Genomic DNA, 22,668 nt, shown 5'->3' on the forward strand with positions numbered 1-22,668 from the left:
CGCTCACTCCTCATTGGTCTGTTTTAGAGTTCCTCTCGTTTTAGGGCTTTTTTGTAATTCTGTATTACACATTCTGCTTACACATCAACACACACGCCTTAGCATACAGCTCCTCCAAAGGATATGCATTGTGGTTCAGAACGCCCTCTCATATTCCAGCACCTTTGCTTCCTGAACAGCTTGAATGTTTGTCAACATTCACCCGCTGCACCAGCCCAGCCAATCAACATATGCTCAGCTTCAGTTTACAGTGAAAAAGAAGGCAATGGGAGAATCATCCATAACCTCCAAAGTAGGGAATGGATGAATCTGTCTATTTCAGTTACTCTCCATTTCTAATTTTTCCAAACTTCAGTTCACATCATCAGTTTGTGTTTTATTCATTATTTAAAATGTCCTCCAAAAAACGGTCGGCATTTTAGTGCACGTGCCTCCTAATACACACATTTTGGCATGCAATTTTCCTAATATACACAATTTTTGCAAACAATTCCCCCTCATATCATGCATCTGTGTATATTATTTTAACTATGCATTGTTATGCACACTTTCTACTAATATACATGTTTTTGAACACTTTGGGGAAGGTGGAGAACTGCCTCACAACGTTCCAAGATGTGTGAATTTCAGAGGATGTGCATTTCAGTCTGTATATTGTTTTGGGAACAGCAGATTAGGTAGGTTCACATTAAAAAGTTGAACCAAACCAAATTTCTCCTCCAACCCTAATCCAAGCATCATGTTGCATGTGTTATACAATGACTAAGGGTTGCAGTCTTATACACACTTACCTGGGCGCAGCAGAGGCTGGTAACTGAAAGCACCTTGGACAACTTCTTGAAAGTTCAGACTAAAACCTGGAACGGATTCACTGCCCTACTGACACCAGAGCCACCAGGCTCCACTGCAAGCTAGGCATAAGCCCCATTGAAAACAAAGGACTTTGGACTGTACCTTTCGGCCTGTCCAACAAGGCATGTAGCTCTCATAAGATGTCGGCTTTAAACACGGGCGTCAAGGTAGTGAACAGTGAGCGAGGCGTCAGCCCCAGCGAGGTGGCTTTTCCCCCCACTTACATTTTTAAAATAAATAAATACAACTTTTCTCTGGTAACAGGCATGGGGTTTTCTTTTTTAATTATACCTTGTGACCCTGTCAAACATTTCCTGTCTTGAAACCGACTGCAGGGAATTTCCTAGCAAAACACCCTGTTTGGTTAGTAGCAGGTTACAAATAATAACAGACCTCACTTATCTCCGAAATGTCTTCGAATCTTCTCTCAAGGATTGCTACTGGCAGTCAAGATAAGCCCCGTAAGCTTTGGAAAGGCTGGATTGCTCAACTAGAAATAATACTAATAACAGAATGAAACTCTTCCAGATCAAGATAAGCCTGCTCAAGCACAACACGCAACAACAACCTTAGATGGATGATAAACAGAGATGGATATAGCCACACTGCAGACGTTTAGCTGGTTTAACAGTCCTGTGCCTACCCGCCCTGCCTGAAAAGGACAGAGGTAGGGAGATGGTAGAATAGGATCTACTGGTAGATCTCTGGGTGGCTTGCAAGGGTTTTTGATGCCCAAGTGTCTAAACTAAAAAGCTTTTCCCCTCTCCTAAATTAGCTTACTGGTGGGGGGGAAGCACTTTGGTGGGAGGGAAAACGAGGAGTGGATTTTGTGTGCATGGACTGATGAGCTTAGTTTTGGTACTCATCACAGATTCCAGGGCTATGGCTCAGGGGCACCCTGTTGCTTAATTTGTAGGGTATATCTGCTTGGCAGCCACCATTTTCCACTGCAAGGATGGGAGAGTCTGTCAATTTCAGTTTTTCCTCTGCTTCTCATTTTTCCAATAATAAGTTCAGCACGACATGTTCCCACATCAGTTTGTGGGGTTTTTTTTAAGTACACATGGAAAATTCATCACCATTTTAATATGAATTTCTCCATATATACATATTTTTGCATACCACGTTGATTAATATACTTACTTTATTGTTTACGGTCAATGACCAGCCATACAAACACAAGTATTTAAATGCAGAAAGACAGAAGAATTACATATAAACAAACAGATTGAATTATATAGCTTATATACAAACAACCTTAAAAAAATAAAATCTAGTATACTACAGTTAAGATGCATTAACTATGTTTCCTTATAGTACATGCTAAGACACAAAATTTTGCCACTTTAAAAGTTATTTCGTTTCTCAAATCTGAGAGAAGAAAGAAGGTATAAAATGTGTCAGATCTATCTGGTATTTTTTTTAAAACTGGAGCAATATAAAAGGAACAAGTGTCCTTATAATATGTACAGTGTAACAGGATGTGAGTGATTGATTCAGCAGCACCCGATTGTCATAGGGAGATGCATTGGGAATAAGGAATACGCAAGTATCTCTCCTCCAACAAGGCTGATGGTAAAGGCTCTGCAGTACTTAGGAATATCTAGGTCATAAAGATTAATATACACATTTCCCTAATTTAATGCATTTTTGTATGTTATTTTCACTAATATATGCATTGTTGTGCCCACTTTACCCTGGCATATGCAATTTTGCACTCATTACTTGGCAGGAGAACTGATACAAAATGAGAGAAGCACAAATGTCGAAGGAGGGCTGCTTTTCAATTCGCATAGTGTTTTGGAAAGCAAAAATTAGGGTAGGTTCGCCTTTAAATGCACACTGAATCAAATTTCTCCCCCGGCTCTACTCTGGGGAGCTTGCATGGGGTGGGGAAGAGGATCTGGCTCAGCCCTCAAAAAAGAAAGAAAGAAAGGTGTGGCTGAGCACCAAACTGCTGCTAAAAATACGTTCCCAGGGTTATCTGGAACCCAAGAGGGCCAACACAATCACATTCACATCCAGGCATATTTCCTCCCCCCACCCCAATCCCTTGAGAAGGAGCAAGTCTTTAGCCACGCTTGATTGTCCAGTTTTTAGGGGGAAAGATGTGAGCTAACTGTGCAGCCCACAGCAAGTTCCTTCCTGCGCCTCCATTCCACGTCAAGAGAAAGTCCCAGACCTGACAACCTTTGAACTGAGCAGTGGGTTGAAATTCTTCGCTGTATTCACAGTCTTAAGGAGAAAGCATATAGAGCCCACCAGCAAAGGACAAGACAGGACAGAAATATAGGAGATTGATTATTCGCATCCCAAAATAGTGGAATGGGTCGTTTTCCAAGGCTAGTGGGGGTGTCAGAGAAGCACCTTTAAGGCCACAGCATCACCTCCTGATCTCGGCATAAATGGATTCTGCTCTGCGCAGCAATTCCTAAAAAAAATTAGTGGAAAGGAATCCAGTTATCAGCAGACTGATGATGGGTGGAAAGGAATGGGAAGCATTTAAAGATGAAGGGGAGGCCCAGGACAGTACAAGCCTCCTGGCTTGTCAGTGAGGATGAAGTGCTGAGGCCCATCTCAGTGAGGAATTGACACTGGGAAAACCCATTGACTGAGGAATGAAGCACAGAGCGGTGAGCATAGCAGAGCCTTCTCAGTGGTGGCCCTTGCATTGTGGAATGTTAGACTTGCTTCAGGCCCAGTTAGAGGCTGAGCCAAAACATTCCAAAGACACTGGAAATTTCAGAGATCTTTCTTTTTCTCATCACCTTAGAAAAGGGCAACTTGATGCAAAAAAGAGCATAATCATCAGGGTAATTAACCACAATGCAAAATATGACTACATGGTTAGAAGTATAAAAGATAAAGGATCAATTGATTATTTATTTATTTATTTATTCTTTTGTTTTATTTTATAAATTTATATCTCGCCCTTCCTCCCAGAAGGAGTCCAGGGAGGGAAACAAAAACACTAAAAGCACTTTAAAGCATCTTAAAAACAAAAGACTTTAAAACATATTAAAACAAAACATCTTTAGAATATGTGAAAACAAAACCTCTTAAAAATATTTTTTTTAAAAAAACGTTAAAAATATCTTAAAAAGCAATTCCAGCACAGATGCAGACTGAGATAAAAGGCTTGTTGAAAGTGGCAATTAATGAATAATTACATTGATTTTGGATCAACAGCCTGTGCAAATATTTCCCCCCTCTTATAATTGTTTCTTAAAGTATTTATGCATTGGGCATAAAAACAAAATCATGTAAGGATCAGACCAGTGGTTCACTCCATTTACAGTGACCAGCCAGAGGCCTTGAGGAAGAGCTGCACTGACTACCCCAATGCTGCTGGACCATGTTTAAGGTTGTGCTATTGGCATACAAAGCCCTGAGCAACTTAGGACCAGGTCACCTCCAGGAACGCCTTGCTTGGATACCCCTGCCCAGTCATTTCGATTCTTGGGAGAGACATTCTTAATAATGCTGCATGCTCCCAATATTCATTTTATGTCCACTAAGATTAGGGCCTTTAGTGTGGTGGCACCTGCCCTTTGGAACACACTGCCAAATGACATCTGCTGGGAGGAAGGGCGGGATATAAATCAAATATTAAATAAATAAATAGATCAGCCAGGCACCTACAGTATTTGCGTTTAGGCACCTGCTTAAAACTCATCTGTTCAGCTAGGCTTTCTCCAAGAGGTGATCCAGACATGTTTGATGTTATAAGCGGGTCTGCTGGTTTGTGATGCATTTTGCACTTGTGTTATGAATGTAATTTTATTGTTGATTTTATGCTGTTTGCTGCCATGATATATTTTCCCCTTTGAATGTGTGGTGGTATAGAAATGTTTGCAAACAAGCAACAAACAAATAAATTAGCAAAGAGGGTGTGATGCAATAGCCATCACCAGCAATCCGCTACACCGTCCCTAATCCTGGATGCTCCTTTTGGGTTATTGTGCGACTTACATCCATTGATGAAACATTTTATTTATAAGATTTCTTACCTGCCCTTCACATTAGTTGCTCCACCTCACTTTTGCCCCTGGCCACGCCCACCCCTGGCATGTGTCCCTCTCAAGGTTCCCAGAAGAGAATGCAGCCCTTGGGCTGAAAAGGTTCCCCCCCCACCTTCTGACAGGTATATGAAATAAAAATGAGTTAAGGACTTACCATGTAATTTGTGTCCAACGTCGGGCAGGTACCTGGCAGAGGCTGTGAAAAGAGAGAAAATATGGTAGGCGATAAGAAAGATCCGATACACAGGAAAGGGTGGGATTTATGTCGATCCTTCCTTCACAGGTTTTGGGGAGATGTGTCTATTTATTTATTTACGTTCTTCTATTGATATCCCTTCTTACTGTCATTACAGAAGGTGTAAGGTGGCATACATGTGGTTCCCAAGTGGTCTCCGATCCAAGAAACTGACCAGACCCAGGCCTGCTTAGCTTCAGCAAGGTGGTGGCCTCACATGCCTTCAGACCATAGCCTGTTAATGGGCAATGCCAGCGCACCACGATGGCTTTCAAGCTTTCTATCTTCCAGAATAATGTCACGGAGAGTGGGGTGTTTCCAGCTACCCACCACCGCCTGCTTTTGGAAGCCTTGTAAGATGCTGCTGCAGGAGTGGGACTCTGAGGGCTCCTCCACACTGTGATTTGGTGTGTGTCTGGTGGCATCCCTTTGTAGTTCACATGGTTCACATGATGTTGCAGGCAAGCAGAAGCTAAAACATAGTTTTCCCCTTTAAATTCGTATCAACCCAATCCAATTATAATGCCAAAAGGACAGGAAAAACCGTCACAGCTTCGCTGCGCCCCTCCATGCTTTGATTCAATGTTTTCTTAGTGGGAGGGGTCTCTTATGCCCCATTGCCCACTCTCTCTCTCTCTGCCGCCCGCAAAAGCTGCCGCAGCTGCTGCCTACTTTGCCTTTCCCTCACTCTCCCCTCTACTCAGTTTCATATAGTTTCATGTCAATTGCACCCCAACCCTGACACCCCAGACACATGCAATTGACAAGAAACAATGAAACTGACAAAAAACCCTCCCCTTCTTCATTAGTATTATTAGTAGTAGTAGTATATCCATACCCTGGAGGGAGTAAACATGTAAAATTGGGGGCAGGGCTACAAGGAAACAGCGATACTAAACCTTTCCAGAGGAACACCTACTTGCGTGAAAGGAAAACAGTGGATTGGAAGCTACCATTGAGCAAGAAGTATGGATGTTGAAAAGCCATTGCAATAGTAAAAGCAACTTCTTTAGTACGAAGTTAGGCTCCCTTGTGGATAAGCCCTGAGTCACAGCAGGGGAGCGGAGGTTTCTAGGAGCAAAGTGACACTGTGGAATTCCTTTCTCATTTTTGCTACTGCCTGACAGGAGTGATCACACTATTATATTCATTATATTGATAAGTTGTTTTTTGTTTGCTGTTATGTTACTGTTTTCTTATTTTTGTTATCGCTGTTCATTTTAAGGCAGCTTTGAGAGCAATCTTGTTTGTGTGTGGAAAGGGGGCATACAAAGGGATGATGATGGCCTTCTTTTTCACATTCTGTGGCTTTCTAAGCAACCCCAAAGCCAGGTCTGAGGGATCTTTGGCCCTCCAGATATTGTTGGGGCACATCCACACCAGGCATTTTTTCCACTTTAAACAGTCATGCCTTCCCCCAAAGAATCCTGGGAAATGCAGTTTGTGAAGGGTGCTGAGAGCTGTTAGGATACTGTTATTCTGCTCACAGAGCTCCTGGGAATAGGGGCTGACTGTTGAACCACTCTGGCCATTGGAGCTCTGTCAGGGGAGTAGGAGACTCCTAATAACACCCAGCACCCTTTACAAACTACACTTCCCAGGATTCATTGGGAAAAGCCATGACTGTTTAAAGTGGAATAAATGGCTGGTGTGGATGTGACCTTACAACCCCTATCATCCCTAGGCGTTGGCCATGCAGGCTGGCTGGGGCTGATTGGAGTCTAATATCCCGAGGGCCACAACCCTAAACATTTGCCACGTGTACTCCCAATGTATAGCAGAGGATTATGGGATACACCAGGAGGTGTAACATTTGCAAGGTCTACTTTTATTTTATTTTTATTTTTTTACTAGAACCACAAAATCACCAACCAGAACCTGGTGAAACCTAATGGCTGGTGCAACAGGGAGGGTCAGAGCGAGAGCAGAACTACATACCTTCTGCACTCATGAGACATATACAAATACATTGTTGCTGTTATAATGCCTTCAAGTTGATTATGACTTATGGCCACCCTATGAATCTTTTTTGGGATATATTCATAGGGTTTTCATGGTAAGAGGTATTCAGTGGTGGTTTGCATTGCCTTCCTCTAAGCCTATGGCACCCAGTATTCCCAGGTGGTCTCCCATCCAAGTACTAACCAGGCCTGACCCTGCTTAGCTTCTGAGATCAGACGTGATCAGGCATGTTCAGGGTAGTATGGCTGTAACAAGTACATTAGTAGCCTACCTCCAATTGACAACTGGAAGTATAAACCCTTGTCAGTTTCCAGAAATGAGCATCTAGTGATCTAAACTTCTAGGGATCTTTGCAAGGAGAGGCCTTGAAATTCACCCTCATGCCCCAGTGCCACCCTCCCCCAAACGATTCAGTTTCACCCTACTTTTTTCCTGTAACACCCCCCCTTCAAACCAAATCTTTGGAATTCTGAAAGTTCAATCAGGACTAAGGGAGTTGCACAACAGTGCTCACTGCCTGAGGGACCCAGCTTCCATCTCCTCTTCCCACCTCCTAATCCGCTAAATCTCATCACACCCCATTCTCAGAACCAGGAAAGGGTGTTTGGTCTGTCAGTGCATAGACTCACAGGGAGTGGTCCAGAGAATGAGGGTAGCTGCTTCCCTTCTGTGTTGGGTGATTCCATGGACACATCCATCTCCTCGTAGATGGGCTCCTTATCATCTGGAAAGAAGAGATTACAACAATATTATCTCATTTCACCAGCAACATAAGTTGATTGTGTGTATGTCATCCTTCTTCCATGGCATGCAGGTTATCCTCACGACAGCCCTGGGAGGTAGATTAGGCTGAGAGAGGGAGACTGGCTCAAATGAGCTTCATGGCTGAGTAAGATCCGAACCTGGCTCTCCTTGAGCAAGTCCAACTCTCTGTCCAATACAGATGTGGGGAACTTTTGGCCCTCCGGATGTTGCTGAACTACAACTCCCATCATCCCTGGCCTTTGGCCATGCTTGCTGGGGCTGAGGGGAGTTGGAGTCCAGCACCATTGGGATGGCCAAAGGTTGCCCACCCCAGGTCTAATACAACACATGGGATCTACTCTTTCGTATGAAGTCAACGGATAAGACTTGCTCAACTTGTGACCCACCAAGTCAATAGCAGCCCATCAGTTATGTATGGTGGTCCAACAGAGCCACACTAAGCCTGGTGTTCCTGGGCTGGGTCATTATCAAGAATCCAGTAGGCCACCATACATGGCTTACAGGCTGCATTCACCTTGCCGGACCACAAGATGTGCAAAAGTGCACTAGGTCTAGCACCCTGCTGAGACATCATATGTTTAGCCTCCCAGAATCCTTTGCTCTAAAGACAAGGGTGCATAAAACTTATTATTGACCTCTGTTTTACCTTATTTTAATGGGTTTTACTGTACAGTTTTTTTAAACTTGTTCTAAACCACTTTGATGTTTTTAAATGAAATAGTGGTACAAAAATAAATAAATAAATAAATATTGCAAGGTTGGATTCTCTGATTTCAGCAGAAGCAGCCTCCTCCCAGAGCTTGGAAAAGTTACTTTTTTGAACTACAACTCCCATCAGCCTCAGCCAGCATGGCCACTGGATTGGGCTGATGGGAGTTGTAGTTCAAAAAAGTAACTTTTCCAAGCTCTGCTCCTCCCAGAATCCTTTGCTCTAAAGGCAGAGCCATTCATGGCTTACTATTGCAGAGTTGATTTCTCTGATTTCGATGCATCAGTCTGCACAAGCAACCACAGGGCACTTGTGTACAGCCTGACCTGATTCTTCGATAGTCTGCATGGCAAATGCAAATTCTGCACACGTGACATCATGTCTGCATTCCCATCCAACTTTGAGGAACGATTAGCCATATGGAAAAGGATATCCCACTCTAAGGCCCCCACTGCACTGTTTGCAGGAAGGTGGATTCCAGTATTCTCAAACTCTCTAGAGCAGATGACAGTCACTCACCATGTTTGGGTGATGATAGTTTTTTAACTCCTGGATCCAGTTTTCCTATCATCCTAAAAATAGATTTGAAAGTGTGAATGGTTGTCCTTTGAAGCAGACAAGTCCTGAATCTTAGCACACACTCTGTGAAGCAAGATAGGCCGAAACAACTTGCCCAGAGGGTCAGACCCATCACGTTAACTTCCTGGCATTGCTGCCACTTAGTGGGGAGGGGCAAGGTGGCAAGGAGATTGGGACTGTGCAGACACACTGACAGGAGCATCAGATCAGTTCCTCCAGTGCATCTACACAGCCCAACCTCCCCACCACCTCAACCCTCCCCCTCTTTTTCCTGCTAAGTGGCACCAAGGCCACTACCAGGAAGCTAGTGTTGCAACTTCGCCACTTCTTCTGAATATTTTGGCCATTTTTTGTGTTTGGTCTTTGGTTATAAAATTTGGGTTGTAAAATGGTTGCTCTTGCTTTGGCTCTTGTGCATAAGAAGGTCAAAAGTTCCCAGGAAGGTTAAAAGTTCAAGGGGATATTTTGCTTAGGATGTTTTGTACAAGGGGTTATTGTGCGGGACGGTGGTCAAAATTTCGTCCTGATGCATGCAATAGAACCAGGAGACTAAGAGGAGCCATCTACTTTCCAGAAGCATGATGGGAAGAAGAACCCCTGCTTGTTACTGATAAGATGGCAAACTGTTGTTAGAGGGTCTAGGCCTCTACTGTGTTTTACATTAAAATAGTTATGTTTCATCAGTAACTAGCAAGTTCTGTTCTTCCTCAAAGCCAGAAGTCACCTCTGACTCTCTCTCTCTCCTACCACATTCCCCTCCACCCCAAACTCACACACACTTGTAATCTAATCTTATCTTAAAACAAAACAATGCCCTTCCTATTGCAGAGATGAGACTAGCTTTTTAAGCATGGATCTACATTTCAGAGTTATATTGGTTATATACCAGCCAGGGCTTCTCCGAGGCAACTCTAAGAAATGTGGGGGTGGGGGTGGCAGTTACTAAGAATTCTTGGCAAAAGATGTCCCTCACAGAACGACAGTTCCAGGCTGGCCCACGACATCATCCCACCTGAGGCAAAGGACAAGATGTGGCTAGGCAGGAAGAAAGTGTGCAGGGAATGCCAATCTGCTGACAACACTCACAGCATCTGAGGACAACAGGCTAGCTCGGGGGACAGACAGCAGGCTATATAATACCTGCAGCTCTGTCCTCTACTACCTTGGCCATTGATGCTTATCTCCCAGCGGCCACCACTGTCTAATGGTAGGGCCAGTCCTCTACAGTTTCCAGGATTTCCTTAGGAGAGGGGAAATTTTTTAACACCCGTTTGCTTCTTTAGCACAAATAAAGGACAGGCGTGCTGGATCTCTTTCGGCGGTCTGTCTTCTCAGCCACCCCAAACACATAATCCCTAGTCCCCATTACCCTGTGCCTGGATCTGCCTTCCGCAAGACAAACCGGTAGACCATGACAGCCCCCACGGCCGCAGCGAGCAAGATGCCAACCACGACTCCAGCGACTATCCATCCCAGCATCAAAGAGGGTTTGGTCGGCTCCTTCATGGGAGGTGTCTGTGTGCTGGACGTTGCTGGGGGTGGACTGGCCACACCTGAGAAAGGAGAAGGGACAAGGGGGGCAGTTAGCATCCAGAATCAGGTGTGTGCAAGGGAGCAAACAAATCTTTGAGACGCGGCACGTCCAGCTGCGATGAAACAGCCTTGTTCTCATCCTGTAGCTCTCCCCAGCACATTTCATCCTCACAACAACCCTGTGAGGCAGGGCCAGCTTTGAGAGGGCCAGCAGCATAGTGCCCACAGGTGGGCCCCTTCCACTGTTTTGATTGTTTTATCGCTTCTGTATTTGCCACCTTGGGCTCCTTCGGTGTCGCCTGTCCTTTTGAGAAGGGTCGTAGCTCAGTAGTAGAGCAGAGGGTCCCAGGTTCGATTCCCAGCATCTCCAGGTAGTGCTGGGAGAGAATCCCTGCTGGAAACCCTAGAGAGCAGCTGCCAGCCAGCGTAGGCAACAGAGATGGGCAAATCTGTCCATTGTGGTTTCTAATTTTTCCAGTCAGATTGCAATCTTTTTTTTAATGCCCTCATGAAAATTTGTCAGCATTTTAGTGTGGATTTCTCCTAATATACAAAATTTAAAATGCAATTTTGCCTAATCTACACATTTTTGCAAAACAGTTTCCCTTAAAATAACACATTTTTGTATGTTCTTTTCACCAATATACATATATTTATTTGTTGGTTTATTTATTAAATTTATATCCCACCTTTCCTACTAGAAGGAGCCCTGGGTGGCAAACAAAAAACACCAAAAACACTCTAAATCATCTTAAAAACAAAAGACTTTAAAACATATTAACATAAAATAGCTTTAAAAACTTTTTTTTTAAAAAAGCTTTAAAAACTTAAAAAAAAAAAAAAGCTTTAAAAACATTAAAACAGTAATTCCAGCACAGACTGGAATAAGATCTCTACTTTAAAAGGTTGTTGAAAGCAGAGCTTGGAAAAGTTACTTTTTTGAACTACAACTCCCATCAGCCCCAGCCAGTGCCATGCTGGCTGGGGCTGATGGGAGTTGTAGTTCAAAAAAAGTAACTTTTCCAAGCTCTGGTTGAAAGAGGAAGATCTTGCCCTAGAATATACATTTTTATTCATATTACTTAGCTGGAAAACTGCATGGCAAAAATTCAGAAAAGCATGTATTTTGAAAGATGGCTGTGTTTTGGTTTGTGTATTGTTTCTGGAACTAAGAATTTGGTAGGTTTGCCTTTAAATGTGAACTGAATTTGAATTCTTCTCCACCTCATGTGGATGATACATCTCCTGCAATGCTCCAGAGCACCACGGAAAGCAGTCAAGAAATGTAAATGGTTTAAATATATTTTGGGCTGCGATCCTGTATACACTTTCCTAGGCACATAAACACCATTGAAATCAATGGGGCTTTCCTCTGAGCAGACATGTGTAGAGCAGCTCTGTTGGTTGATTCATCAAATGCATTTTAACCTATCAATCAATAAAGTAGATTAAATCTCTCTGCATTTGACTAAAATCAAGTGTGGGAAACCTTTGACCCCCTCCAGATGTTGCTGAACTACAGCTCCCATCAGGGCCAGCGCCAGGCATGACTGGGCCCTTGGGCACCAGCCTGCCCTAGGCCCTCAACGCCATAGCCCAACCCCCCCCATACAGGTGCTGTGGGGCTAATAAGCCCACCCACGTGTCCCACGTACCTCTCCCACCCTGTGAATGATGTGCGTGCTCCATGAGCACGCCTGCCATCACTCAATACCTAACCCTTACGAAAGCCTCCACCACCATCTTGGTTGATGGCAGGCATCTGCACAGAATGCACATGTTGTTCACAGGGATGGGAGAGGTAGCTAGGACATGCGGGCAGGCTTATGGCAGCCCACGCTGACTGTATCGGGGGGTGCCTGGGAGCTCCCTCTCCGCGATCCGTGGCAAGGTCAGGAGCCAACGCTGCCACAGATCATGGAACGAGATTGCTACCCTTCCACCCCAAGGAGTAGCCCTTCAGGGGCCCACCTAGACCACAGGGCCCCTCAGCCATGGCCCAGCCTGGCCACCCTCTAATGCCAGCCCTGGCTCCCATCATCCCTGACCATTGCTTGTTGGGGCTGAGGGGAGTTGTAGTTGAGCAGCATCTAGGGCCAAGGTTCCCCACACCTGTCTAAAATAGTTGTTTTAAAGGGGGAAAGGCCTGTTTTCCTTTGTTTTTAGCCTTCCCTAACCTGGTGTCGTCCAGCATGGCCATGCTGGCTGGGGCTCATGGGAGTTGTAGTCCAAGACGTCTGGAGGGCACCAGGTTGGGGAAACCTGGCACAGTGCATGCATGTATATGTCAGAGCAGGAGCCTTCTTGGAAAAGGCATGCCCTCCTGATGGAGAGTGAAGAAGGGCAGGAATGCCTCTGTGAAACAGGTGGGGGGGACCTTTGGCCCTCCAGATGTTACTGGACTACAACTCCCACCTTCCGTCGCCATTGCTTGCTAGGGCCGATGGGAGTTGCAGTTCAGCAGCATGCGGAGGGCCAAAGGTTTCCCACACTAACTGAATCATCAATTAAACGTTGGGACGCTATTTAATGCAAGAACGAGGGCCTGTGTGCTCCCCACACCCCAGATACTTTGGGGGCTACAATTCCCATCATTCTGACCATTGGCCACGCTGGCAGAGGCTGATGGAGTCCAAGAAAGCTGGAAAGCCAGAGGCTCCCCTCTCCATGTGTTAATGATTGCACAGAAGGAAGAAAATTATAGAAAGATAATCGAGGCCTTTTACGTAACAAGAACAAACAGTCCAGAATGCCTTTGATCGGTCCCCAGCATTCCTAACCAACACGCACATGCAGTAAACAGCAAAACAGCAAGAGGGAAATCTGGATGGCGCAACTTACTTCAGGGGGGTTGGAGAGAAAAGCTGCCCCAGCCAAAATTAGGGGAAGGGCCCTAGCTCGGTAACAGTACATCTGCTTTGCATGCAGAAGGTCCCAGGGTCCATCCCCAGAATCTCCATGCAGGGCTGGGAGAGATTCCTGCCTGAAACCTTAGAGTGCTGCTGCCACTCAGTGTAGACAGTACCAAGCGAGATGGACTATTGAGACCAGCTCGGTATCCAGCAGCTTGCTATGGTTCTCCCCGCCCATAAATTTTAAGGGCACTGGAGCCCTGCCCTCTGACAAGAGGGTCTCTGGAGCCAAGTCCTGGAGAACCCTTGCTTGAGGCCAGAATTAACGGATTGTGCTGCGGCGCTGAGCCACAGTAACAGGAAACGGGGAGGCAACAGGACTGGGAGCAAAGCAGAAGGGAAACACTCACGGGCCAGCTGAAGTTCAATGGTCCCTTTGAGGGTCTCTTTGGGCCGGAGCAGGATAAGGACGTTATAAAGCTTGACGTCACTGGGCTGGACCCCAGCGATGAGGAGGGATCCATTGGGGAATCCAAATTCTCTCCCGGAATGTTGGACCCCGTTACGCTGTGGGCGGTCCTGCCCGGGGAAGTAGCTGAAGATCCTCGTGGAGCCATCCGTGGCTGTCCCTCGAAACCAGTCGACCCGACGGATGTCGCCCTGCACGTTTGCCACAGAGAGCGTGACATTCTGGCCTTCGGCTGGGCTCTCCGGGATAGACACAATGGAGACGTTGCGGGTGACACCTTGGACCAGAGGGATCCACAGGCCGAGCAGACAGGCTGCGTGGAGAGCGAAGGGAGCATCAGGATGGAAGACCTCCGCTTCTCACACCGTCCTCCCCCTGCGTCCTGTCATCTGTACCCTGCCGGTGAGGAGGCTGCCCTCTCTCCTTCTCTGGCTTAGTGCACGTCTACACACTACACACGGAAACCAGTTTCAAACCTGTTCAAGTGTCAATGGCTCCCAGTCCGGGAACACACACATGCACAGCGCCTTGACCCTCTTTAGAATTGCCAGCTTTTCCGCCAGCCCCGTTACTACGTTGTAAGACGTTTGACCTACTGGCCGTGGTGCATTTTGGTCAGCCTTTGCCAACTTGGTGCCCTCAGATGTTTTGGGCGATGGGAGTTGTCCAAATCCTCTGAAGGGCACCAGGTTGGCAAAGGCCGAGTTAAGTATTTCCAGACTCTGGGGTTCAACATGTGGCAAGCCCTGCTTCACTGTATTTGCCCCCCCCCTGTCATTCATCTGTCTGGAGCTCTGGCTTATGGCCCCAAGTCCTGCCAATGATACCACTGCCTCCCGATTTCTGTAGGGTGTCCCTCCATGTGTTGTTGGACTACTCCAACTCCCATCAACACAAGCCAGCACAATCAACTCCCTACACTTCCAAATCTGGGATTGCCAACTTCTGAATCTGCATCTACTCCTGTGCCTTTAATAGCAGCTTGACAGGCAGAAATGAAGCAGGAAAAGCTGTCCCCCATTGCATTGTCTTCCATGACAGAAGGAGGGGGGGGAAATCCCTCTACTTGTTAATAGGGTTGCCAACTTTTGAACTGGCCCCCTGTACCATAGCTGCCCCTTGAACAACAGATTGATCTGCAACAGTTAGCAGGTGACTATGTTCCATCCCACGCCATGAAAAAAAGCTGATTTCCATATATATCAATCTTTTCTTAAAAGCAGAAGAGCAGTTTTTTGTCAGTTTGGCAACCCTGCTCATTGAAAAAGAAAAGAAAAAAGTTGGCAATCTTGTGGGTGGGCTCCCCATCACTTCGTCCTTGGCCATCAACTCACCTGCTAGGAGAAAGCCCTTAGAAAAGAGGTCCCAGCTGCTCAAATCCCGCATGGTTCTTGCTGGAAGGTGATCAAAGTTCACCTTTAGCTGAAATTACTCTCCTCCAAGGCAGAATTAGATGTTTAAGACTGAAACCAGCACCGGGCAGCCAGCTGGACACCTGGGTTCTTTTCCTGTTCCATTCTGCTGGGAGATTTCTCAGTTCTCACTGGGAGAGATCCTGATCCTGAAGTGCCAAACTGTTGGGCTGCTTCCTCCTGCCGTCTGGCTGACCTCTTCTTCGGGGTGTGAGGTTGCGTGGGGGAGGAAAAAGCAACAGCACCCAAGGCCAGTGTCAAAGCTGCTCAAGCCTGACTCACCAGCTGCCAGGAATGTCCTGGAATATTAAAAGGCCGATTGCCGTACCCAGGAGGCCGGATGTACCGGCTCAGTGCCCTGGCCAGGGGTGGGGAATGGGCAGGGGAGCCAGGTATGCTCAAATCCTCAACTTGTAGCCCCCCTCCCGTTTCTAACATCCCAGCCCCTAGATTTCTCTCCCCAACCTGATGGGCAGAGGTAAGGAACCCAGGAGTCCCAGCACCTCCCTCTTAGGAGCCAGTGTGGTGTAGTGGTTAGAGTGAAGGATTAGGATCTGAGAGACCAGGGTTCAAATCCCCACTCAGCCCTGAGGCTCCCTGGGTGGTTTGGGGCCCGTCCCTGCTTGTCATCCTAACCTACTTCACAGGGTTGTTGTGAGGATAAAAGGGAGAGTGGGGGGGAGAACCATATATGCCTCTTTGAGCTCCAGGGGATGGGGGGGGGGAGGTAGGATATAAATGAAAGACCACAATAATGTGCTCCAGTTCAAGCTTTTCCCAATAAAGGGAGTGGGAGGGGGTCCAGTTCAGGGTCTGGGTCCAGTTCCGAGTTAATGTTTGTGGAAAAGGTGGGAGATCATTGGTCCACATTTTAGTTTTAAGCTTGATTTATAGGCTGCTTTTCCACGCAAACTGTGCCCAAAGTCATCATTTCCCCAAACCCCCAAAACTACCACTACTTATTATCATCATCATCAACAACAACAACATTTATTACCCGCCCTTCACCCAGAGGTCCCAGGGCGGGTTACAACAATTTTCAACAACGGCATTAAAAACAATTAAAAACAACCAAACACCACAAACTAGGGTGGGTGCTAAAAATATGCATTTCAGGTGTCAAAGGCCAGGGTAAAGCAGTGCATCTTCAGCATTCGCCTGAAACTGTACAGTGAAACGCACTTTGAAACTCAGCAGGAGTAATTCTGAGTAATCTAGTGCATGGGATCAGGCTGTCAGCCTCTTCTGCTATAACCGCTATATTCCACCACCTCCCGGTGCAGACAACAGACCCCTGGTTTTCTCTCACCTTCAGCTGAGATCTACAAGGGATCTTCACAGGCTGACAGATCCTCACCGGCTGCTTTCTGCCTCTGTCTTCCCAGTTTTCCTCTCTCCGGTGCGGCCTCTCACCTGCGCATTCCCAAGCCTGACCCAACCTGATGGGTTGGATAGCAGGATGACAGAGCGATGGGAAAGGTGGGGCCACCACAGTCATTTGGGTGCAGGAAGGAGGAGCAGGTGGGGTGCTTTCCCTGAGACATGTTGGGTGTAATTACCAGCGCTGGGACACACGGAATATCTTAGCCAAGAAAAGGTGGATTTCTGCCTGCCGCACAGAAGAGACACAAGAGTTTACCTGCCAAGCAGTAAAATGCTGTTGCTCTACATTAGGCCCCAAATGGGTTGGTGTCCTGTGTTGCTGGTGCAACAAGGACAACTCCTAAACACAGGGAGAGTTGAATAAATGAAAAAGAGAGCTATGTTGTTGTGAGTCTCTCTGCATTATTCCCCCCCCCACCATGTATGTGAGGGACACAATCAATGTATCTTACGGGAAAAGTTCTGCCCTTGGAAGAGCAGAGAGAGTGAGAGTGTGTGAGGGACAGAGTTTCCAGGTGCCGTTTTCTGTATATCAGTTATAGGGGTGCAGAAGCAAGCACACTGGCTGGACCAGTTAGGGATGCAGGAGAAATTCAATTCAGTTTGCATTTCAAGACAAACATACCTAATTTGCACTTTCCAAAACAATATGCGCATTGAAACACAACCCACAATCGAAACTTGCACTTCTCTGAAATTCGCAGTGCAGTTCTCCGGCCAAGTCATGTGTACAAAAATGTACAGACTAGGGGAAAGTGGGCATAAAAAGGCATATTTTGCTGAAAATAACCTATACAATTATATTAGGGAAAATATAAATAGGGGGAAATATGCTTTGCAAAAACGTGTGTGTTAGGCAAAACAGCATACAAAAATGTGTATATTAGGAGAAATTCATACTAAAATGTTGATATTTCATGACTTTAGAAAATCCAACATGGAAATTTGCCCCTCTCTGGTGCCAACATTACCAAAAAAGGACCCTGCCAACGGTGAGCCTGAGCTGATGGTTTGAGATTGTACTGTCCCATTGTTCAGCTGGTGTGAACCCTTGCTGTTTCCCAGGGCCTATGTGGTTTCTCACTAGGGAATGAACCACACACAGGGTTGCTAATGTTTTCGCTGTGCCCTTGGCTGTAGCTGGATCTGCAGACATTCTCTCTATCCATGTCATGAAAAGCTTCAGTTCCATTAACGGCACTGGTAGAGGCCAAGCTGTTCCCCCCCACCGGTCAGTTGGCAACCCCAACAGCAGCGTCTCCCTATTTGACATTGCTTGGGGTGTCACGTCTTTTTTTAAAAAAAAAAAAGTGTCGCAATTGGCAGCTGTAGTGCTTGGGATTTGTGTGAATGAATCACCAAGAAGTTATATGTTGGTGGAAGCATTAACTGTGCCTAGTTAGCATGCAACCCTTTTGTGATGGTCAGGTGTTTTTCGTGCTCTATGATGCCCAGCCTAGAACAAACCCAACAGATGCCAAGTTGCACATACAGACAGTGGTGGCCAAACTGCACTCTGTGCTTGCTCAGAGGCATCCTTGTTTAGTCTCAGGGCCACACTAGACATGACATCAAATATTTCTTTGTATCTAATATGTGTGGTTGGGTTTTAAAAAATGCCAGTGGGGAATTCTCTCATATGCAAAGACTACCTTCAGAGGAGGGATTTTTTTCCTCAGAGCCACCGCTGTGGTTAAAATCACTCTGACCTTCTTTCCAACTGATGCTAATCTGCATTGAAACAACAACCCTGCAATATTAAAAGGCATTTAACACGTTGTGCTACAGCCGTACTACCCTGAACACACTCGATCTCATCTGATCTCAGAAGCTAAGCAAGGTCAGGCCTGGTTAGTACTTGGATGGGAGACCGCTTGGGAATACCAGGCTTAGACGAAGGCATTGGTAAACCACCTCTGAATACCTCTTTCCTTGAAAACCCTATAAATATATCCAAAAAATATTAATAGGATCATCATGAGTCATAATCGACTGGAAAGCATATGACAACAAACACCTTGTGACATCAAATGATGGACAGGAGGGCGGTCCCACCCACCTGTCAAAGTTGGCCGGGTGTGGTGGGGGAAGTAAGTAAAGATCCGACCACCAGCTGGGTCCAGTTCTCCACTCCTGTTCTAGAGCCTGCCCACATGGATAGCTGCCACTTTATTTGCCCTTGCAGGACTCCTGTGGCTTTAAAACCAGTGTGGCAGGTAGATATTGAACAGGTAAACCTTTTTTAAGCAGCATGGAGATAGTTGGGGGTGGGGGATAGTGAAACTAGCCCTGTCTACATCTGGTAAGTTTTAAGATCCAGCACGGGAGTAGCCAGCAGACATTCAAATGAGGTGCTTGCAGGTTTCATGTCCCTCTGATTTAATAAAGCAGTTGGCTGTCCTTTGTCCCAAAACCGCACTGAGAATGTGCAAGGAGGTTACACCCGCCACCTCCAAGTCTTAGAGGACAAAACCCGCTTGACCAGGCCAAAACCAGTTTGGTCCAGTCTGCTAGGAATACTAAGGAAGAAACAATACTGACGGGCTCTGCAATATTCAGATCCGATCTGGATTTTAGACAGTGCTGCTTCGAGATTGCTGCTGGTGCTGCCTACTTTTGCACTAGGGTTGCACTAGGGGGAAGGGAGAATTCCATCTTGTGGTTTTTCCCATTACAGTGTTGCAAGAACACCTGCACTTGGCTGACTTTCTCTTCTCCTAAAGATACAGGATCAGTCTCAGGCCAGGAACCTGGCAACCCTATTTTGCACCCTGTAAGAGCCTTTAAACCCGGGACATTGTGTTAGAGTGACATCAGTTCCTCTGCCCTTGTCGGGGGCATTGCTAGTTACTTAAAGGAGCAGGGGCACAGGCTCATGGTGCAAATCTGCATATGCTGATGTATAGGTATAGATGCCCTCTGAGAAATGAAGACATTTTATTCTGTTTTATTACATTGATAAATCATCTTGTGTCCAAAGAGCTTAAGATGGTATACATGGTTCTCCCCCCTCTCCATTTTATCATCACAACAACCCTGTGAGGTAGGTTAGGCTAAGAGACAGTGACTGGCCCAAAGTCACCCAATGGGCTTCATCTCTAGTGGTGATTTGAACCCAGGTCTCCCAAAGGCAACGTCCAACACTGGAACCACTACACCATGCTGTAGTGAGTGGGTGGGGTCCCAGTAACTCAGCCAGCCAGCCACCTTATGATCAAAACAATTTTTTAAAAAATGAAAAGGGTGGGGGGAAGAAGAGAGCATTCAGAGCCAGCTGCAAAAGACCTAGAGCTCAGGGGACCCGGAATCACCCCCTAACAACACCTCCGGTTCTTGCAAACCATAGAGCAGGTGTGGGGAAACTTCTTCGCAGATGGGCTGCATTTTTTGTGCATAACCTTCCAGGGGCTGCATATCACTGGTGGTTGTGGCCACAGGCAAAAGTGAGCAGAGCAAGACATGTGACTCTCACCTTTGTATAGTAGGCTACATTCCACCCTTGCAGAAATCAGAGTTTTATGTCCACGCGCACACACCTCCGCCCAAGAAAGAGACATTATCACAGTTCAAGGGAACAATTCTAGCCAGGCAAAAGCTCTTAAGGCCAGAGTGCAGCAGTGAGCCAGTGAGGGATGTGTTCATGGGGAAGGCAGTGACCTGGAGGGCCACATGTGGCCCTCAGCAGCCATGAGAGAATTAAAGAAGTTGGAAAGAAGTCAAAAACAGAAACACAGAGAAACCTGCAGGTGGATGTTTCTGTCTCGCATGACATTTTTGTGACTTATGCGCAAACAAGATATGCTCAAAGGGTAGGCAGAGCGTGAGGCCCACAAACACAAATTTCCTGGCAAACATACCATGTAATCCTATGTGTGTCTGCTTGGAAGCAAGTCTCGCTGTGTTCACTGGGATGACTCCTTATTAAATGTGTTTAGGATCACAGCGATCGGGTGATCAGGTTGGGAAAGGCTATCCTGGCTGGGCCTGATGGGAGCTGTAGTCCAAAACGTCTGGAGGGCACCAGGTATGGGAAGGCTGCCTCAAATAAATGTGATGTAATTCCTTCTCACTAGAACAGAGACCCAGATTGGTGGAGTCACCATAAACAACAATGACCTCACATGTGATACTGCCAACTTGAGTACCAGCCTGTCAGGGTTGGGTGTGCCTTCCCGACTGCCTCTTATTAATGCCAGCCAAAGGATTTACACAATGTGCTTTCAGAATATCATTGTGGGGATGATATGAAATTGTGTCCAGTGAAAAGACAACTGTCCTTCCTTCCACTGTTTTCTGCAGTGTGATGCTTGTTTAATTGCCTTTGAAGGCTGGTGGCAACTAGCTAGTGTAAGACACTTACCTGGATGGGCACTGCAAGTTCTGGATGCTGCCAGAAAAGTAATCATGCTGGGAGGAAGGGCTTAAATCTCCTCATGTGCGGTAGTGCTGATGTTAGACTTCACAACACTCCCACCCCCTCCACATCTGTATTTGATCTAAAAAAAACAAAACACCAGGCAGTTTGCTAATTGTGTTGATAAATGCAGCCTTTCCCAATCTTGGCTCTTGCAGAATGTAAATTTTGAGGGTAACTTCCTCTATTGAACGTCTGCCTGCAAGGTGACAATTAAAACACACAGGTGTTCTGCTTGGGTGGCCATTAAGACACACTTACTGTTGTGCCAGTTCTACCTTTCTTTCCTCAAAATGGGGGCATGCAACACTAGTTGAACTCTGCCCCTTTTTACTCTTAAAACCTCCTGGGATCAGCTCCAGTGTATTTTGGGTTTTTTTTAATTCACCTTCAGGGAGGTTTTGCAACTGATTGGTAGATCGACCCCTTTGTCTTCCAGGTGTGGCCAATGGAAATGCTTTGCTGCAGGCTCAGACAGAGACAGTGATTGGCCAAAACTTTGCTGTGGGTGGTCCTGAAAGGTTTGAAGGCAGCAGTGGGGAAGTGAGGTGTGGCCAGCAGAGGGCAGTGTCACTTCAAAACACAGCCAGAAAAACCTTTCTGGCTGCTTTTCTAGCATCTAGTGAGCCCACCTTATTGGAGTGAATCAGCTATCCTTATCCAAAAGATTCTGTGATCTCTCCTGCCACCTAATGGCTGGGACAGGAACATTCAATGAGACCTTGAAGACATGAACATCTCACTTGTCCAGAGTCTGTATTTGACTGAAAAACGGTAAGAATGTTTCTCACTGGCATTTCATTGTCCAAAGAATTTGACTGAAGAACATTAAGTATATTTCATGCACTATACAGAGTTTTTATTTTTATTAATATTTTTGTATGGTTCCATACATGCTGTGGACATATTATTCTGATATTTGTACAGTCTATGGATGTATCTATTTTTGGCCTTTTTGTTCCATGTATAGGGCTGTATTCAACCAAGACTTCTCAAAGTAGATCCACTGAAATTAATGAACCAAAGTTAGTCATGTCTATTAACTTCAGTGGCTCTACTCTGAGAAAAACTGAATACTACCCTTGGAGTTTAGTCCACTTGATTTTTTTCCCCTGTCCATATCTATTATAGGGTTTTCCTCCATTTTTATGAATAGTTTGTAATACATTTTGTTAATACATTCATTGGCATCACAGCAACTAGATGTTGTTTATTCACAGGCTTTATAGCTGATTTAAGCTTATCATAGAATCATAGAATAGTAGAGTTGGAAGGGGCCTATAAGGCCATCAAGTCCAACCCCCTGCTCAATGCAGGAATCCAAATCATGTTAACTTTGAAGTTTTGATTACCCATTGTTGCTTGTCATAGGGCAAGGGTCTCATAGGGCAAGGGTCTGATCAGGCCAATGATCCATCTACTCTACTCCAGCATCCTGTTTCTAACACAGGGGACAGCAATTGCTTCCCGGAAACTCACTA

General features: G+C 45.9%; 1 protein-coding gene and 2 pseudogenes across 3 annotated transcripts; 1 reads left to right on the plus strand and 2 right to left on the minus strand.

The window, feature by feature from the left end:
• Positions 1-2,021: 2,021 nt before the first annotated feature.
• CEACAM19 (CEA cell adhesion molecule 19) lies at positions 2,022-16,827 on the minus strand. Of its 3 annotated transcripts, none has more exons than XM_061596676.1 (8): positions 16,700-16,827; positions 15,313-15,588; positions 13,920-14,291; positions 10,494-10,677; positions 9,065-9,117; positions 7,701-7,795; positions 5,029-5,070; positions 2,022-3,283 (listed from the first exon to the last, which is right to left on the minus strand). In XM_061596676.1, the coding sequence occupies exons 2-8, from the start codon at positions 15,362-15,364 to the stop codon at positions 3,236-3,238; spliced, it is 846 nt and encodes a 281-aa protein (XP_061452660.1). In that variant the 5' UTR covers positions 15,365-15,588; positions 16,700-16,827; the 3' UTR covers positions 2,022-3,235. The 3 variants fall into 3 exon arrangements, with proteins under 3 accessions (XP_061452660.1, XP_061452658.1, XP_061452659.1); XM_061596674.1 differs by having other exon boundaries at positions 15,313-15,591; XM_061596675.1 differs by having other exon boundaries at positions 15,313-15,689.
• LOC133371057 (5S ribosomal RNA) lies at positions 7,206-7,324 on the minus strand (annotated as a pseudogene).
• A 1,726-nt stretch (positions 16,828-18,553) lies between the features above and the next one.
• LOC133371021 (5S ribosomal RNA) lies at positions 18,554-18,672 on the plus strand (annotated as a pseudogene).
• The last annotated feature ends 3,996 nt before the right edge of the window (positions 18,673-22,668 follow it).

This window comes from Rhineura floridana, chromosome 15 (genome assembly GCF_030035675.1).
Source record: "Rhineura floridana isolate rRhiFlo1 chromosome 15, rRhiFlo1.hap2, whole genome shotgun sequence".
NCBI classification, from domain to species: domain Eukaryota; kingdom Metazoa; phylum Chordata; class Lepidosauria; order Squamata; family Rhineuridae; genus Rhineura; species Rhineura floridana.